This window comes from Ursus maritimus, unplaced genomic scaffold, assembly GCF_017311325.1.
Source record: "Ursus maritimus isolate PB19 unplaced genomic scaffold, ASM1731132v1 scaffold_20, whole genome shotgun sequence".
Classification (NCBI taxonomy): domain Eukaryota; kingdom Metazoa; phylum Chordata; class Mammalia; order Carnivora; family Ursidae; genus Ursus; species Ursus maritimus.
In genome coordinates this window covers 48,345,806-48,365,799 of record NW_024424453.1, presented here as the reverse complement: position 1 = coordinate 48,365,799, position 19,994 = coordinate 48,345,806, and the positions used below count along the sequence as shown (strand labels likewise).

The 19,994-nt window shown below is 39.9% G+C and overlaps 1 protein-coding gene across 3 annotated transcripts; it reads left to right on the top strand.

Annotated features, from left to right (window-relative positions):
* The first annotated feature begins 5,205 nt into the window (after positions 1 to 5,205).
* CTNNB1 (catenin beta 1) lies at positions 5,206 to 18,174 on the top strand. Of its 3 annotated transcripts, none has more exons than XM_040636930.1 (15): positions 5,206 to 5,266; positions 5,698 to 5,925; positions 6,125 to 6,378; positions 6,505 to 6,743; positions 6,833 to 7,034; positions 8,134 to 8,278; positions 11,391 to 11,494; positions 11,577 to 11,915; positions 12,184 to 12,342; positions 13,871 to 13,990; positions 14,602 to 14,752; positions 14,837 to 14,958; positions 15,904 to 15,964; positions 16,885 to 17,105; positions 17,567 to 18,174. In XM_040636930.1, the coding sequence occupies exons 1-14, from the start codon at positions 5,254 to 5,256 to the stop codon at positions 17,091 to 17,093; spliced, it is 2,346 nt and encodes a 781-aa protein (XP_040492864.1). In that variant the 5' UTR covers positions 5,206 to 5,253; the 3' UTR covers positions 17,094 to 17,105; positions 17,567 to 18,174. The 3 variants fall into 3 exon arrangements, with proteins under 3 accessions (XP_040492864.1, XP_040492863.1, XP_040492862.1); XM_040636929.1 differs by having other exon boundaries at positions 17,408 to 18,174; XM_040636928.1 differs by having other exon boundaries at positions 16,885 to 18,174.
* Positions 18,175 to 19,994: the final 1,820 nt, after the last annotated feature.

Genomic DNA, 19,994 nt, shown 5'->3' with positions numbered 1-19,994 from the left:
CCGTGTGAACCTGATCATTGGTGAGACTAAGTATATATCGGAAGTGTAAAGGATATTATATAGTCGAATTATTTTAAATAGTAAAATCGTATTTTCATATATACACAGGAGGCCTAAATATGCTATATCAATGATTATTCAAGGAGTTTCTTATACATAACATATACATGTACTTTATAAAAATATAAAAGGACTACATTAAGAATCTGGCAAGCCAAAAAGGCTGCATGTGGCAAACAAACAAGAAATGTAAGCATTTAATTTTAGAATTTAGAAAAACTTGCAGTGTTGGGTGGTGTGTTACATTAGATGGATGGACCGGCTACCTCAGGTTATCCTGAGCTAGCAGTTGATGCTGCTCACACCTTGCTTGGTAGGCTGGCCACTCGTACAGGGCCTTCTTTGAAAATTGTCTGTTTATGCTCCGTCAGTATTATGGAGCTGTGTATCAAAGGCCTTATAAATTCTTACCCTTTTAACTCCGTAGTTGGAGCAGCCCTCATGCGGAAGGGAAGTAGAAGAAACTAACAGAATCATTTATATGCAGACATTCTTGTTCAGCATTGTTTGAATAGCAGACTAAATGAGGGAGGACTATATATTCAAGAATGGGAGATTTGGTTGAATTATAGTACAGATATAGGATACAGTATAGATGAAAATATTTTGTTAGGGTCTGTAGTACAAGGAATTGGTTTTTGTATGTTTATATTAAAAGAGTACCTAATAGTAAATTTAATAAAATACTGAATAAACCAAAATGTCATTAACTGTGTATCATTATTATGGGAACGACAAAGAAAAATATTATTTTATACTAAGCATATACTATTTTGTAGGTAGGGTGGAGAATAGGGAAGACAATAAAATGAAGAAAGAAGAGAGATCATTTGGGAAATGACCTCATTTTTCCTATTCACAGACAGTTCATGTTTCTTCTAATAGCCATTTTTACACCTATGTATTTAAAGATAATACAAAGGGGGCGCCTGGGTGGCACAGCGGTTAAGCGTCTGCCTTCGGCTCAGGGCGTGATCCCGGCATTCTGGGATCGAGCCCCACATCAGGCTCCTCTGCTATGAGCCTGCTTCTTCCTCTCCCACTCCCCCTGCCTGTGTTCCCTCTCTCGCTGGCTGTCTCTATCTCTGTCGAATAAATAAATAAAATCTTTAAAAAAAAAAAATAAAGATAATACAAAGGGCATTAACGTTAGGAGTTTTGGAGGAGCAAAAATGTCATTAGATACTTGTTTTTTATCGGCTGGTGTAGGAAGACTCCTCAGAATACACAAAGACATAGCTGAAGAGTAAAAGTAGGAAGGAAACTAGAGTGATTTGTGATTTACAAGTGTTAACTGAAAAGTGCCCAAACAGGAAGATTCGAGGAGACTATAAATTTTTTAACTGGCAAGGTATTAGTAGGGATGCTTATAAAAATGCATATGTATGTACTTTTAGATTTACAAAGCAAATTTTCCTTAGAATGTTTTTTAATCCCTGAGGATTTTTCATAAGTTTATCATGCTCCTGAAATAGAGTTGTGTTTTCTACTTGAAAACAGAGTAAGTGATTGGCTTTGGTTCTTCCAGTTCGGGTTATTGGAAAGTGAATTGTTTGCATGAACTGCCAGTATAAAACTGTGCCTTTATAATAGATCCGCTTTATTTTTACATAGCAAAGTTACTCCTAGTTAGTAATACTCAAATTTTGTAAAATCTAAGGTAATTAAGATAATTTGTCGTAACGGGAACTGGAGAAGTAAATTTTAGTGTGAAACCTGTATCGTGTCAGGAATTCTCACATAGACTTTGACAGAAGGCCACTTAAAGTATACAGGGTGAAGTAGAGGCTCCAATCCATTCCTTGTGAAATTGAGTAGCAGCTAGTAAGGCTAATCTTTTATAAAAATGTTCTGGTATGCAAGAAAATACATCCCTTTTATAGCCACATAATGAACTAATGTATGTAATTTACTTTAAAATTATTCTGTGGGAGGGCACAAATACTGCATAATATTAACAGTCGTTAAGTGTAGGTGAGGTCTTCATTATACAGTTGTGTCTACTTTCCTGCATATTTGAAATTTTTCCTAATATGAAAAAAGAAAAGCCTAGAACGCTTAAGTAGTCCTATTAGAAAAGCTGAAGGAAAAAGTATAGTAATACTTTGAATAAGGTGTGGATCAGTATGAACTTTTCACCTAGGTAGAAATTACTATATATAAAGGATGTATATTTTTTTCTATCCCGTATCTTGTTAAACCCTTACAGATTTTTAAATCAAAATTAGATAAAATTTGAGATAACTGGAAAGAATACATGTTTAAATAATAAGTAAAAGGAAGGGTGCATGTATCCATTACCTCACTAAACTGGATAAATTGGCAATCCTGGCAATCCTCTTTCTTTGTTAAAGCACCACTTGGTGGTGATATAGCTGGCAGGACACAAAGAATTCTAATGTAGTCTGTAGCTAGTGATCACTTGCATCTGGGAACATTTAGTACTTCATAATTTGTTAGCATTATCCCCCCTTTATCTTCAGTTGGTACTTAATGGGCTTTTCCCCATTTTTGTTTCTCCTAATTCTTTCTGAAATGCCCATTAGTTGGAGCTTTGATCCTCTAGATTGATCATCTTGTTCCTTCTCTCGTATATTGAGCATCTTTCTTCTTATGCTCTAAGAGTTTTTTTCTCAACTTTGGTTATCTAGTGAACTTTTTATTATCTCCAATCTTTGTGAGGGTAATAAATTGAACCATTCTGTTTCCTTCCCCACACTTACCCTTTTTTTAACATTCTGTGTTACTCTGGAGTCAGTTTTTCTGTAGGTTTTTCTTGAACTTCTCCTTTGATATTGAATGTTTCCTGATGTGTTTGGTAAGCCTTGGTTAATTGGGACCTCTAGAATTGGGCCTCTAATGATTGGCAGGGTGTGGTGGAGAGGAACCAGCCCTTAGTGGGCTGAAGGTTCTCTCCAGAGGAAGAATGAGTAAGGCTTTCCTTTTGGGCAAGATTCTGGCCTAGTTCTCTTTGGACATTATATTCAATTTCTAAAGAAATTTCTAAAGTGAATAGTTCTCATATTTTTGGAAAATTTGGATTTGTCTGCAGAGTAATGTAGGAGTGAGTTGGCTATACTGTTGCTTATGTAGATCCCCATTTTCCTTCCTACCTTTTATTTCTCAACCTGCTGGATTGACACTTGGCCTCCTCACACATAGGACTGTAGTGAAGAGCAAGAATACTTTTCTTGTATGCTGCATAAAATTTTTAGTGCTATAAAAATAATAGTATTTACAAGTCCCTAACAAACAAATTGGTATTGTAAGTTTGGACTAGGAGCTTGCTTTTTTCCATAAAATCATTATAGATTATGGTCAAATTACAGATCAGCCCACATGAGCAGATTTTATGCAGTAACATGGCTAAATGTTGTGCCTTTGCATCAACAACAAGGAAACAATACTATAAATGTTTTTTCCTTGAAGCCATATACACTTGAACCTTGAACAACGCAAGGGTTAGGGGCACCCCCCCCCCAGTGGAAAATCATATAACTTTTGACTTGCCAAAAACTTAACTACTAATAGCCTACTGTTGACCAGAAGACTTACCAATAACATAAACAGTTGATTAACACATTGTTTATTATATTATAGTAACTAGTTGGTTTCTGAGCCCTGTGGCATTGGCCAAAGGAGGAGCCCAATGCAGAACATGTTTTAGGTCGCCTTCCCCAGAAATATACTGGCAGCTGGAGTGGGGAGCTCAGTTTCCAGAGAGGTAGAAAAATAAAAGCTAAAATGCAGCATTGGTGAATAGAGAACTTGGGTGGTTCTCAAAGTGTGGTTTGTGGATCACTCCTGCATCCTAGAATGTTTATTAAAAATTCAGGTTTCTATGCCCCACTCCAGTCCTCTTGAATCAAAACATTAAACACATAATCCCGCTTGGTATCTTAAAAGATTCTTATTGACAGGAACCGCCTTTATTATTTTCTGTTTTTCATTTTGCTGTGTACAAAGATTGTCAACTGTTTCTATCGTGGACACTAGGAACAATTGTATTCACAACTCTTGTCATTTCTTCGTGTCAGGTGATCTTTGTGGTTATAAAAATCTAGTACTTTTGAAGAGCAATTTCAGGAATAATTAATACATGCTTCCTTTACATAGAGCAAATAGGACTCCAGTAGTTTCCAACTTCAGACTTCTTTTTACATTGATAGAATGCACACTTCACACTTAAAATATTTTAGTCCATATCTTTACATATTGGTAAACCAATATGTAATTTGTAGTGCAAGGTGAACTTGTTTAGGGGAATACTTAATGATAAAGGAAATTTTGTTATTAGGAATATCTAGTGGCCATGAGCCTTTAAACAATTCTCATTTGCAAGTAGTTTCCCGTGTGATTCAGTGTTTTTCAGATTATTACATAATAGTGCCAAAATGCAAACATGTATGCTAAGATGTATATGTAATGAGTGATTAAATTTTTTATAATTGAAACAGCATTACATTCAGTAATACGTACATTTATAATACATCATTGCTATAAATTTGAACTAGAAAAATTTTACTAAAAAGGTGCTTTTTGTGTTGCAAACTTACATTTGAAAAGTAATTTTACTTCTTAGTAAAAATCTGAAATCGAGCATTCTGATCCAGTCGCCAAAACCTGCTTTGTGAAAGTATTTTAGATGGCATTGTATTGTATCAGGAAAGAAAAACCATTTAATGAAATCTGGTGTTTTTTTAAATCCCATGTCCAATTCCACTGTCCAGAAAGATCTCTGAATTTTTCAGTGAAGGAAGTTAAAAAGGGAGAGAGGCCTTTTGGGACCTCAAGTTGAAGTTGATTTTGAATAGTTTTATTTTTCCCCACCTTGCTTTCCCTATAAATTTTCTTTGTCTGCAACAGTAATTATGCTTTCTGACATCCTGAATAACCGTAGTTTGTATTTCTACTTAAAAAGAGGTGCTTGTTAAAGAGGAATTTTTACTTAGAGGTTCAGCAGTGGTGGAGCTGTGGTTGAGTGTTGGGAGGAGACTGGAGTCTGGGTTTTATTTTCACGTGATAAAAGGGAATTTGGGGCTTTTCGTGGATATAGTCCACGATGTTTAGCAGGCCATCCTAGTGACTGAAAAGTACTAAAACCAAACTAATTTTAAATCCTAATGACTTGATTAACTCTTTTAGGGTATCTGAAGCACACCATACAACGGTTTTGAAAATCCTGTGTGGGCAATGGCTACCCAAGGTTTGTATCATGAGTCTTTAGTTACTGAATCGGGGCTCTACTTCATTGCCATTAACCCAGTCTGGCTCAGATCCCCCTGCTTTACTCTCTCCCTGCTTACTTGTCAGGCCACCTTTTGCTCCATTTTCTGCTCACTCCTAATGGCTTGGTGAAATAGCAAACAAGCCACCAGCAGGAATCTAGTCTGGATGACTGCTTCTGGAGCCTGGATGCAGTACCATTCTTCCACTAATTCAGTGAGTAACTGTTAGGTGGTCCCCTAAGAGTGTAGATATTTCATCACTGAGCTAATCCTGGCTATCGTTGTTATTCTTGGCTGTCTTTCAGATTTGACTGTTCCTAACAATATTTCAGTGGGCATATCGCAGATTTTTTAAATGAAGATAACATTTCTGTGGTAGTAATGCTAATGCTGTTTGATTTTTTTATAGCTGATTTGATGGAGCTGGACATGGCCATGGAGCCAGACAGAAAAGCAGCTGTTAGTCACTGGCAGCAACAGTCTTACCTGGACTCTGGAATCCATTCTGGTGCCACTACCACAGCTCCTTCTCTGAGTGGTAAAGGCAATCCCGAGGAAGAGGATGTGGATACCACCCAAGTCCTGTACGAGTGGGAACAGGGCTTTTCTCAGTCCTTCACTCAAGAACAAGTAGCTGGTAAGAGTGTTACCGTCTTAGTATAAGTCAGAGGGCAATTTTGAGAATGATTCTTACGAAAGTTAGTATGTAATCGCTTTAATAAAATGGTGTGGTAAAGAAAGGGGAGTGATTGAGATGTTACCTTACCACTTACGGTAGCACGAATTCAGGTGAATGCTGAATTACGGATAGTGAGTGCTGAATTTATCTTTTCCAGATATTGATGGTCAGTATGCGATGACTCGAGCTCAGAGGGTGCGAGCTGCTATGTTCCCTGAGACGTTAGATGAGGGCATGCAGATCCCATCCACACAGTTCGATGCTGCTCATCCTACTAATGTCCAGCGTTTGGCTGAACCATCACAGATGTTGAAACATGCAGTTGTAAATTTGATTAACTATCAAGATGATGCAGAACTTGCCACACGTGCAATCCCTGAACTGACAAAACTGCTAAACGATGAGGACCAGGTAAGTAACGATATGGCTAGCTTGTAATCTGCTTTGAAGGAAACTGTCAAGGAACGAGCCTCAGAACCTCTACCCAATATCTGTATTAGAAAACTAATGCTGTGTCTTAATTCCTGTACGTTCTAGGTGGTGGTGAATAAGGCTGCAGTTATGGTCCATCAGCTTTCTAAAAAGGAAGCTTCCAGACACGCCATCATGCGTTCTCCTCAGATGGTGTCTGCTATTGTACGCACCATGCAGAATACAAATGATGTGGAAACAGCTCGCTGTACTGCTGGGACCTTGCACAATCTTTCTCATCACCGTGAGGGCTTGCTGGCCATCTTTAAGTCTGGGGGCATTCCTGCCCTGGTGAAGATGCTTGGGTAAGAAAACATGGTCAGAATGCTTGAAGTTAAAGAAGGAAAAGAGTGCCATCACAGCATTTCTGATGAGGGTTTTTTCTTTTTCCCAGTTCACCAGTGGATTCTGTATTATTTTACGCCATTACAACTCTCCACAACCTTTTATTGCATCAAGAAGGAGCTAAAATGGCAGTGCGTTTAGCTGGTGGGCTGCAGAAAATGGTTGCCTTGCTCAACAAAACAAATGTTAAATTCTTGGCTATTACAACCGACTGCCTTCAGATTTTAGCTTACGGCAATCAAGAAAGCAAGGTAAAAGAATTTTTCTGAATGTGGTTCATGGAGCACCAGGGAATCTAGTGTCATGTCCTTCTGTGGACTCTCACACATTCTTTGTACACTTCAGCCTTTGTGTATATCCTAGAAAAAAAGTTGGACATCTCTTTTTCTTTAAATATTTGTATGAAGCTAGGTGATAGGGATATAGTGGGCAAACTTAGAGCTTTCATTCTTAGGTGGGTGATAGGCACCGAGATATGATTATCTAATTACTATTTAATTCATGTATTCCAAGGAAGTAGAGGGGTTTGAGAGCATATATATGAGCCAGACCCTGTTTGGAAGGTTCAGGGAGTCCTGTGGGAGAAAGTGATAGTTGAGTTCAGCTCTCAAGGATGAGGAGAGACTGACTAGGTGAAGGTCAGAGAGAGGAAATGACACCTTTGAAAGTCCTACTAAGGGAGGAGAGGGATGAGTTTATGAAGAGGAAAGAAGAGGAAAGGTTTGAGATGAGACTGTTGACATATCAGCAGGGCATGTCCCACAGAGCCCTGTAGAATATGTTCAAAGAGTAATGGAAAGCAGTTCAGTATCAGCAGAGGCATGAAGTGATGAGATTTGTTTTTAGAAAATCAGGATACTTTGGAGGTGGGGGTATGCAGGGAAGTAAAGGACAAGAAGAATGATTAGTTCATGGTAACCTCATTTTAAGTAGGTGAATAACAATTAGGAAAAGCCAAGAGCCAGAGCATTAGGAGTTCTAAGTGCCTGTTCTGGTTCAGATTTTCCACAAATCTGCTTTTTGATACAGCATCAATATCTGGGCATTACTGTTGCATACCAGGATGGTTTCTGTTTGTTTCTTTTCCTCTGATCCCTGGGAGGAAGAAGATTGGGGCAGAGTTGATATAGTCTTGGGAGTACTGGGATGCCTGAATTTGAGTGGAATGCTGTAGAAGGAGGGGTTAAACAGGGCTCCAGTATGGGGATCTGGATAATGGGGTCCAGGAATACATTTAGGTCAACGGCAAGCTGGCTGAAATGCTTGTATAATAAAATAGGTTGGTAACGTGGCTTTTCTTGGTCATATGGTGAAGATTCCATGTCTAACAGTACATCTATATCTTTCTAGCTGATCATTTTGGCTAGTGGTGGACCTCAAGCTTTAGTAAATATAATGAGGACCTACACTTATGAGAAACTACTGTGGACCACAAGCAGGGTACTGAAGGTGCTGTCTGTCTGCTCTAGTAATAAACCAGCTATTGTAGAAGCAGGTAAGTATTCTGAGTGTCATGTGTATAGCATCTTGCAGTCCTAATTAGATTACTTGTGTTTGGAAAAGGGTAATACAACTTGACCTTAATGGGCTGAAACTGAATAGAACCCGTTTGCGGGCAAGATCACATTCAAAGTATTTGACACCTGCACTGGTGCTGTTTAAGCCTAGGTTACGCAGAGTTCTTATTACCCATCAAAAATGATGGCTGATGATACTTGGTAGTTCATATTGTGTGCATGTTGGTAACAGAGGAAAGGAATAGAGGGACCAACCAGGGCCTTTTGTTTTTTTTTTTTATCATGAGGATACAGTTATTCTTCAGCTACCTAGCATCAGTTCTCCTTTCTGTAACCCACTTAACAGTATCTACCTGGACTCTTAAATAAGCTTCATATCACAACTGGAAGAGGGAAAATATGAAATCATTTAATAAAAGGAAATACTGGGAGTAAAGTGTAGGGTCAGTAACACCTATTTTTCTCATTTGTTGAGAGTAATTTTTCTTGAGAATTTGTGAGAGAGGCAGTATGATTACCCGGGATGGCGGCTGGCCCTGAGATGGACAGGTGTGGCTGCGTTCATATTCAACAAGGGGATGAAATTCTGCTAGCTATTCCAGAAATATGAGGAGTGCTTGCAAAAAATGCAGATTTTTGGACTTAATCAGAATCTTGGAGTGAAGTGACAAGGTCAGTGGGTAGCTGGAAATGTGTATGGGCCTGGAGACCTAGGCATCTTCCATTTTAAGAAGTTAGGTTATCCTGATGTTCATTTGTGTGTTCTGAAAACATTGAGCACCTGTGTCTCAAGCACTAGAATAAGCATGTGGTGGACACTGGATAACCAAGCAGATATAGTCCCTATATTTATTCTTCCATTCTGGTGAGGGTGACAAAAATATGCAAAAGACGGGGACATTACAACTTAGAATGAATTCTGTGTTGGGGAGAAAGGAACAACAAATACTAAAACAGAATTAATGGGGAGAGAGGAGCTTCCCTGAGACAGGGACATAAAATGGGATTGCAGAATGAGAAGGCACCTGTTAGCTATATGAGAAGTGGGGATTAGATGCCTTCCAGGCAGAGAAAAGAAACATGTGCTATGTCCTGGAGGTAAGAAAGAGATTGTTGATCTCTAAGTGCTAAAGAGGAAGTATGTGTAACTAGAATTTAATGAGTAATGGGTGAATAGCCCAGAATGAGGTTGAGGGGCTAGGTAAGGGCCCATATCTTAACAGGACTTTCTCGGCCTGTAAGATGTTCATTTATGCTTTTTTCCAGCTTTAGAACCACAGATGTAGAATATTTAGTTCTGTTTGCAATGCTAGGTGGAATCCAAATTCTAAAGGGTTCCTTAAGGTTATGCTAAGGAATTTGGCCTTTGTCTTACAGAAAGGAGAAGTTACTAATGGTTATTAAGCAGTGGCACAGCATCACAGTACAGTGTTTGGAATATCAATACTAACAATGTGTGACAGTTTGACCAAAGGCAAGTAGACCAGGCCACTGAGATGTGTTACAGGCTTCTAGGAATGAAACAGTTTGGTATTAAAAATACACCGCAAATGATGACTGTTTTGAGGTTTCTGAAAGAACCCGTAGAATATAATAACTTAGGGGTTAAAGGTGCAACCAGAAGTGGTTTGTGGTGGGGAGAATATTGGTACCATTAAGATAAATGGAACTACTAGAATGAGTTGGTTAAGATTTGGAACAAGGTAATTTAAGAAGCTAGCATATTTAGAGTGACTAAAACAGCAGCAGGTAGGTGGAAACGTATGGTACAAAAATGCAGGGGAAGACTAGGCTAGAGATTTGGGAGTTGACCTGTCAGTGTACGAGGGAAGGGGGTGTGTGCCTTGGAGGTATCTGCATGGGACTCTTCCTTAGACCTGCTGAGTACAGTGTGTGTTTTTAAAGTCTACAGGCTTTTCTGATGGGACATTTGGGGTGTTGAGATCCACCCTGTTAGAGCAAAGAGTAAAAGGAGGGAATGAAGTCTGTGAGGGAAGGAAGGTAGAGGGGAAACTAGTCATTTAACAGATACTAGGCATCAGCCTTTTGCAGGTCACTCTCTGAGTAGCTGGAGCTACTATGAGGAAGGAACCAGGTAGGGATGATCCTTGTCCTGTAGAGGAGGTAGACTTAATTTTAAAACAGACCTGAAAAGGGGCTCCTGGCTGGCTCAGTTGGTAGAGTATGCGACTCTTGATCTCCAGGTTCATGAGTTCAAGCCCCACATTGGGGTGGAGCCTACTTATAATTTAAGCAAATAATGAAAAATAAAACAGACCTGAAAAGATAAACAAGAAGACGAGGGAAAGTATCTCACTACATTCACAAGTGACTTCAGTAGGAGAGAGATGGGTGAAGTTAGGCCACTACTCCACCAGTATAAATGTCCTTCGTTAGGCTCCTAAATGGTGACAGGTTGCGAACCTTTGGGGCACATGGTTTTGGAGTTAGTACCTTTCATACAGTCCCTGGTAGTAAGCATTCCAGTGCCTCTTTGATTTGGTCTCACATAGCTCCTTCCGGTCGTTGCTAAGATGTCACTTTCACACTGAGGTGACCTAATTACACTACTTGAGATTGTAGCCCTCACCATCTTGTGTTATTTTTTTCCATAGCACTTAACACCATCTGACATACTACGTAGTTTCATTTCATTAATTCTGTATTTGTTTATTGTCTGCCTCCAGCTAGACTATGAGCTCTATGAGAGTAGGGACCTTAGAGTATTTTGCTCATTGGTACAGCTCCAACTCAAAATAGGGCCTGATAGAGGGTGAATATTTTTGAGGTGATTGAATGGATGAAAGGAAATAATACAAATACTACCTAAGGGGGTCAGTGGAGATAATGAAGGCTTTCTCCACATAGGGAAGAAACAGTAGATATTTGACAGAAGTTGTCACTAGTTGAGGTGAATCAGAAAAGAAAGGGGAATTGAGAACATCCTAGCAAATGAAAAGAAATAAAGGACTTAGATGGAGGGGATAAGCTTTGGCAATGAAGAGGAACACTCTCTAAGCCTAGAAAAGACAATGCTGTTAGGAATTGCTAGCTAATGGCCATCGCCTTAGATCTTTTTTCACATTCTAGGTGGAATGCAAGCTTTAGGGCTTCACCTGACAGATCCAAGTCAACGTCTTGTTCAGAATTGTCTTTGGACTCTTAGGAATCTATCAGATGCTGCAACTAAACAGGTAAATTTTGAGTATGCCAGTGCCTTGGTGACAGAATTAAGTAAGATGAATATGTATTGAGCATTTGTTCTTATGTCCATAGGAAGGGATGGAAGGTCTTCTTGGGACCCTCGTTCAGCTTCTGGGCTCAGATGATATAAATGTGGTCACCTGTGCAGCTGGAATTCTTTCTAATCTCACTTGCAATAATTATAAGAACAAGATGATGGTCTGCCAAGTTGGTGGTATAGAGGCACTCGTGCGTACTGTCCTTCGTGCTGGTGACAGGGAGGACATTACTGAGCCTGCCATCTGTGCTCTTCGTCATCTGACCAGCCGACACCAGGAAGCAGAGATGGCCCAGAATGCTGTTCGCCTTCACTATGGACTACCAGTTGTGGTTAAACTCCTGCACCCACCATCCCATTGGCCTCTGATAAAGGTAAACTGTCAATCAGAATAGAAGGTTGCAGAATTGGAAAGGAACCACCTCTAGCTATTGGTTGGTTATCTAGGCATAAGGGATTGACAAATACGAGTCCTAATCCTTAGTAAAGAGGACGAATGGCTAGGGTGGAGTTCTGAAGTATTTGTAAAGTCTGTGCTACTTTCAGGTGATACCAATAGATTTAGTGTGGTGGGAATTTTAGGCTAAGATGATGATTTTGTTGAGTCACGTGCCCATTCTTTATTCTTCCTCTTATCTACAGGCTACTGTCGGATTGATTCGAAATCTTGCCCTTTGTCCAGCAAATCATGCACCTCTGCGTGAGCAGGGTGCCATTCCGCGACTCGTTCAGTTGCTGGTTCGTGCCCATCAGGATACCCAGCGCCGTACATCTATGGGTGGAACACAGCAGCAGTTTGTGGTAGGTAAATCTGAATAGTGACACCTGGCCATTTAAAAGGAATGCATAAATTCATAGGATCCTGAACTTCTTTGGTCATTGGTTCCCTCCATCATCCTGCCTGCAGGGCTATTTGCTAATAGTTTAAAAAAAAAAAAAACTGACCTGTTTCTGTGGCTGCAGAAAGGATAAGGAGTAATGTGGCTCCTAGTGATGTTGCCTTTGACTTCTCCATTGCATCATCAGTCTTACAAAGAGAGCATGAGTGTGATATACTTCTGTGGGGTTAGGCACTTCATACAGTGTTTTCATTTAATCCATACAGAGGTTCACCTTCTTAAGAAATAGCAGAACCATAATTTGAATCCAAGACCATCTGATTTCAGAGCCCTTAATTCCCCATTAGAACATGAGTTTTGCTTGTAAGTGTGTAACACACTTAGTTTACTGTCTCTTCCAGGAGTGGTTTAAACCGTTTTTACAGACCTAAGAATACTAATAAATTTCAAGAATAAGTAGTAGCATTTCTGGAATCTTAATCCATAATTTCAGCCTAAAGCTTTGATGTTAGGTTTTCAGTCTTTAAAAGCTAGCTTCATTATAAGTATCTAAAGACACTTTAGAATTTATTCCTCAGAACTTATTTTTGAAGATTCAGATCTTCAAAGAGTTTTCTCTTACTGAATTAGGTTACTTTAGAAAATAAGAGCCTACCAGAACAGATTTTGGGCATCTCTTCGTGCTAGTTGTTATGTGTATGCACTCATGACGGGGCCTCGGCTTTCTCCATTTTTTACTCTTGGTATTGGCCTATCTCCATGAGGTGGCTTAAAAGAATGCGAAAGATACCTTTTATTTTAAGTCTTTTCTCTAGGAAGAAAGGAGTATTTGTGTCTTTATGAAAAATCATGTTGTTTATAAAAGCCACTACACGTAGCAGAATCATTAACTTTTTTTAAAACTCAAGAACAGGGAAAGTGGAGAGTACCCACATTTTGCAAAAGCTAACTTCCTTCTCCCAGATAGACTGCCAGTCAGTCTTAGAGGCCATGAGGAGTGGATCTTCCACTTGACAGCTCAATAGAATTTTAGCAGTTGGTGATAAAACTTTGCTTGGTTTCACCCGATACACATAGATACACAAAAATAAATGGAGCATATGAAAGAAAAGCATTTGTCAGCCTGTGCGTTACTTTGCCATCTTCTTGTGTATCTTTATATATTATTCCTTTTACTGAAAGTGGTTAGGGTCTTGACTATAAGAAAGTTGTCTTTGGGATTCAGAGTATGTCAGAGCTCTATCTCCTGTGCATAGTATGTGTGTGGGGGGGTGCAGCTAGGAATTAGTGCCATCATGACCGCCCCCCCCCCACCTCAGTAACGTTCATCTTCATGGAATCCTTCTTCATTCCTAAACCAGTTGCAAATTTGGGGCAACTTTGGGCGTATAATGTGAATAACTAGTCTGGGAATTGCTACTCAGAACAGAAAGCCTTTCTGTTTATAAACTTTAGAGAGGAGAATTTGTTAACCAGGTTTCTTTTGGTAGGAGGGGGTCCGTATGGAAGAAATTGTTGAAGGTTGTACTGGAGCCCTTCATATCCTAGCTCGGGATGTTCACAACCGAATTGTAATCAGAGGACTAAACACCATTCCATTGTTTGTGCAGGTATGTTGGTTTCATGTGAGATGTTCTAGATTGTATGAGTCTATAAATAAAATTTCAGGATTTTAATGATAAGCAAAATTTCACAAAATTAGGGACCAAGTTAGGGGCAATTTTTCATCTAACTCCATTTATAAAATGACAACACTCACTCACACCCCCTGCCAACGAATGGCAAATGGAAATCTCAATGTGTAGCGTCCTCAGTGTTTAACTATATGAAAAGTCCCTTCATTTTCCCTGGACAGTAGGAGAAACACTGGGGCTAGAGCCTGAAGAAGAGGGTTACTTCATACTCCACTTCTGGGGTGCTGAGTTTTAGAGGTAGGAGAGCTGGTCTCAGTTGCCAGAGCACAGGCCTCCAGCCACCTCTTGGTTTGCCAGATCTGAGTTCAACTAAAACTGACACCGAAGAAAGGGTTTGTAGCCGAAAGTGGTCTAGAAAACCAGTGCTCCAGAGCATCACATACCTGAGAAATTAGAGAATGTGATTTAATACAAGTACTGCATATGCCTCGTTCTTCTCTGAATTGGGAATGTTTGCACCACAGTGGGGTGCTTGCCATGTTTTTCCTTTAGATTTAAGTAGGTTTTGTTTGTGTTTTTCTCCATAGCTGCTTTATTCTCCCATTGAAAATATCCAAAGAGTAGCTGCTGGGGTCCTCTGTGAACTTGCTCAGGACAAGGAGGCTGCAGAAGCCATCGAAGCAGAGGGAGCCACAGCTCCTCTGACAGAGTTACTTCACTCTAGGAACGAAGGTGTAGGTAAGTAGAAGAGGAACCTTTAGCTGGTGTATACAGGAAAGCCTCAGCATTTCCTCAGAGGCCTTTTCTCCTTTCCTTTCCCAGCAACATATGCAGCTGCTGTTTTGTTCCGAATGTCTGAGGACAAGCCACAGGATTACAAGAAACGGCTTTCGGTTGAGCTGACCAGTTCTCTCTTCAGAACAGAGCCAATGGCTTGGAATGAGGTAGGCCGTGTGGACATGTTTATTCGGTAGTGTGCAGTTTCCCCTCAAATGTTCGTACACATTTATTTGCATTAACTGTGTCCTTGGCTTGATTAGTCATCCTTTCCTGCTACCTTAGCAGCCGCTATGAGGAAGAACCACAAATTCGAACAGCCTATTCAGAAAAACAAATAATGCTGTTTCACATAAGAATTCATGAGGGAAATGGATGAAAAATTTATCAGGTTAAGGCATCTTTTTCAAAAGGGACATTTTTCCAAAAGGGAATCCTTTTAAGGAAAGAGGCACTCTATTAAACACTGTTAGTTGGAGGTCATTTTATTAATACTGTTTAAATTTTCAATTCTTCATCTACTTTTCTATTTGAATTTCTGTTAATTTGTCTTCAGTATTTGTCCTCAGTACAGAATTGTTCTTGAAACATTAGAACCACCCTGAAATTTCATTCAGTTATGCTACATAGTCATACAGTGGATTATATGAATGGAAAGAGAGCCTATAGATTGTTAGGTGAAAAAGAAAAGCACATTGCCAAACAATGAGTAATATGTTAGTTGGGTTTTTAATGGGCAGTCTTAACATGTTTCAACTTGGGCTGTGAACTTCCCCAAACCTGTTCCTCTCCTGGTCTTCCCCTTACAGCTGCTCAGGCTAAAACTTCTTTCATAGGACATATCCTGTTTGTTAGACACTTCGCCTGTTTTGTTGACTGTTCTATTTGCTGAAAGAAAAATTAGTGAATATTTTTAATAACTGTGTGCAGTGACAAAAGATGTGTACTCTAGGTTTCAGGAGTTAATCTTTGAGGGCTGGAGTTTGAACTATTTCTGTGAGTTCTTTGTTCCTTCTGTAATCTGAAAATAAGTATGTTTTCAGAATATTAGAGAATATACTTGAGAATTTTCATTTTCATTTTGCTTCCTTGCCTTGTACCTGTTTATCTAGACTGCTGATCTTGGACTTGATATTGGTGCCCAGGGAGAACCTCTTGGATATCGCCAGGATGGTATGTGTCTCAGATTTCTCGATTAACTCTGGGTCAAGCTAAGGTTCCAAAGCTTTATCAGAAGAGCTGGTTTGCTCATCTGGGAAACCCTTGTTGGCAGGAAAGTAGTGGCAGCAGTTAAAGGCTCTTCTGAAATTCCAGAGTCAGCAGCAGTAGCTCTGGTGGAGCCTAGGGAACTTGGAGCTGCACACTGAGCAGGCGGCAGCATCACACCGACAAATATGTGTCACGACTACTGGGCCTCTGCCGTGCAGAATGTTTCAAGTTGCCTTTGTAGTCCCTTTTTTGGTCAGAGAACCTATAATATCTGTGCCTGCAACGCACCCAGGAAGTGAGAGTATGGGGAACTCTGACTCCAAGCTCAGATCTGGGGTGAATCTGCATAGTTCTATTATCAGGGTTTTCCGAAAAGCTCATTCAGATCTGGGTAATGGAGATGGAGCATGGGGTAGACTGTGAACAAATACAACTATTCACCTTATGTTTATAATCTCATCTGGGTTTTCCTAAGTATTAAGCCACTGAATTACATCCGCCAGACCGCCTTGCTTTTGCTTTCATCTCTTGCCCATGACTTGTTGATGCCTGGGCGGTCAAACACACAGTAGACTGCTTGCTGCCCCTCCTCAGGGATTTTCTGTCTCCTAAAGCAAACACAAAATTTTCATTGGTAAACGGATGGTGTGGGTTAGAACCTGCTGGTCTGCCTCTCATGGAAACAGACTTTGTATAGCCTTGTGGGTGGCCTGGCACTGAGAAATTACTTGGTTGAAGAAAGCTAGAAGTTGAAGAGGCTAGAAAGGCCTGCTTTCTGAGACAAGTTTGCTGCTATTGAGGGTTCATGCCTTAGCGTTAACTTTAATGTCTTTCTCCTTTTTCCCTCTGTCCCTTGCCCCTTGTTGCCACCCTCACTCCTCTAGATCCCAGCTATCGTTCTTTTCACTCTGGTGGATATGGCCAGGATGCATTGGGTATGGACCCCATGATGGAGCATGAGATGGGTGGCCACCACCCTGGTGCTGACTATCCAGTTGATGGGCTGCCAGATCTGGGGCATGCCCAGGACCTCATGGATGGGCTGCCTCCAGGTGACAGCAATCAGCTGGCCTGGTTTGATACTGACCTGTAAATCATCCTTTAGGTAAGAAGTTAAAAAAGCCAGTTTGGGTAAAATACTTTTACTCTGCCTACAAAACTTCAGAGAGACTTGGTTGGTAGGGTGGGAGTGGTTTAGGCCTATTTGTAAATCTGCCACCAAAACAGATACATACTTTGAAAGGAGATGTCTTGGAACATTTGACTGTTCTCAGATTTCTGGTTAAGTGGTCATGTGTGGAAGTTATTAACTTTAATGTTTTTTGCCACAGCTTTTGCAATTTAATACTCAAATGAGTAACATTTGCTGTTTTAAACATTAATAGCAGCCTTTCTCTCTTTATACAGCTGTATTGTCTGAACTTGCATTGTGATTGGCCTGTAGAGTTGCTGAGAGGGCTCGAGGGGTGGGCTGGTATCTCAGAAAGTGCCTGACACACTAACCAAGCTGAGTTTCCTATGGGAACAATTGAAGTAAACTTTTTGTTCTGGTCCTTTTTGGTCGAGGAGTAACAATACAAATGGATTTTGGGAGTGACTCAAGAAGTGAAGAATGCACAAGAATGGATCACAAGATATGGAATTTATCAAACTCTAGCCTTGCTTGTTAAATTTTTTTTTTTTTAAATATCTGTAATGGTACTGACTTTGCTTGCTTTGAAGTAGCTCTTTAATTTTTTTTTTTGCAGTAACTGTTAGTTTTTTAAGTCTCTCGTAGTGTTAAGTTATAGTGAATACTGCTACAGCAATTTCTAATTTTTAAGAATTGAGTAATGGTGTAGAACACTAATTCATAATCACTCTAATTGTAATCTGAATAAAGTGTAACATTGTGTAGCCTTTTTGTATAAAATAGACAAATAGAAATGGTCCAATTAGTTTCCTTTTTAATATGCTTAAAATAAGCAGGTGGATCTATTTCATGTTTTTGATCAAAAACTTTATTTGGGATATGTATGGTAGGGTAAATCAGTAAGAGGTGTTATTTGGAACCTTGTTTTGGACAGTTTACCATTTGCCTTTTATCCCAAAGTTGTTGTAACCTGCTGTGATACGATGCTTCAAGAGAAAATGCGGTTATAAAAATGGTTCAGAATTAAACTTTTAATTCATTCGATTGTGTCACCTTTTTCTCTGCCAGTAAATGGTTTGTGAGGATAGTTTATTTAGCTTCATCCTGAGGAAACACACATAGTGAAATAATTAATTTTAGTTGTAATGAGAGAGAGAGCCTTACATCCAGAGGGGATTGTCTGCCAAGTTTCTTTAACAGTGGGCCCTAGGTTAAGTTGCACCAGAAACCTCAATTCAGAGGCGTGTCATGTGGTCTTTGGGCTACATGGAACCAAACTGAAAGCCTACAGATAGGCTTCCCCCGCTCCAGACACCATCATATGGTTCCTTTCTAATAAGTAATAATGAAGAAGAATTAACTACCGGGATTTGGATTTCAAGCACCTTCACATAAATGTGACTCATTTGGAAAGGGGAATTCCTTCAACTCCACTTTGAACTGCAAATTAAGATGGTTTAAGTGTTGATGTTTATCTTGAACATAATCGGACCAGAATGAGCCTTCTTCCACCTGTCTGCCAGATAATCCTGTCATCCTGGCGGTAGGTCTGACAAGCCTTAGTTTATCCCTCAGGGCAGAGTCAGTAGCCCTGTTAAGACTTGTGTTTTGGTCTTTAGAAAGAGTGCAAGTGTTTTGTGCTTAGGGAGAGCTGTTTGAGTTACCAGGTATTTTTATTTAAGATCATGACCATTAGATAAACAAACATGTTCACTTCCTTTTGGTTGAAGTTTTCTGAAAGCCACTGTGGTCTAAAGTGTAATTGGATTGGAGAGGAGACCCTGTACCCGGTGGGGTGGTTGGTTTCAGGTTCCTTCCAGTGCAGGACAGACAGAATCATGCCAGCATCACAAGCAGCTTCACATGACGTACCACAGCAGCGTGTTTCACTTGACTTGTTAAAATCAGAAAACATTTTCAGAGCATTGCCTAAAATCATTATAAAGTTCTTAATATAAAGTTAATCTGATTGAGCAAGGTAGTTCTGCAAGTATTCAGTAATACAAAGGGCCATGAACAGCCAAGACACTGGGAAGAATGAGGGGGGAAGACTTGTTCCACCAGTGGTCAGGGCCTAACTAGAAGGGTAGAGGTAGTAAACAGTTATTGGCACAGAGACACATACAGAAGGGGAAAGTGGAAGATGTGGACATAGTACTAAAGAGGTAGCACTGGAGGTCAGTGTGAAAAGAGGGACTTTTTAGTAAAGGTGTGGAACAACTGGTAGCCATTTGGAAAAACTGAAAATGCAGGGGGGGAGAAAAATCCATGACCCACAAAATACCAAGATTTTAAAGACAAGTAGGGTCAGTATTAATGATTTTTCTTTGCCTCAAACTCCATTATTATGGCTTGGGAGAGCACTGCACGACAGCCCACGTGTCCAATAACGTCCTGCATTAGAGAACTACAGCTTCACACGGCAGTGTGGGGATACTGCAAACAAAACACACTGACACATTGTGACAAAAGTCACAAATGCATGCTTTAGGTCTTTATTGATCGAATAAAAGGGCAAACGAGGATATCACCCATGGACGGTAAAAACAAAAGCAAGGAGGTGACTGGATTACTACAGAAATCAGAATAGTGGTTACCTGGGGAGAGGGGGCGCCTAAGACATTTGATCCCATCGCAGTGACCACCACTAAGCTAAGCTGAAGAATGCAGCTCTTTTCCATATTGGAGCAGATGTTCCAAACGTGAGGCTTCAATATGATTATTTGAATCCTTGATAGAGAACGATCTTAAATATGCTTTTTAATTTTTGTTTTGATTTCTGTAATAAAAACGGCTGAATCATGCTGTTTGGTTTATAAAGTGGAGGGTGCCCAGTTGATTGCAGTTATTTTGTTCTGATAA

What these genes read in the sequence shown, in the direction of transcription:
- CTNNB1 (XM_040636930.1), top strand. An exon ending in TGCTAAACGATGAGGACCAG is followed by an intron (nt 6,379 to 6,504) that starts GTAAGTAACGAT and finishes TGTACGTTCTAG; the next exon opens with GTGGTGGTGAATAAGGCTGC. An exon ending in GCCCTGGTGAAGATGCTTGG is followed by an intron (nt 6,744 to 6,832) that starts GTAAGAAAACAT and finishes TCTTTTTCCCAG; the next exon opens with TTCACCAGTGGATTCTGTAT.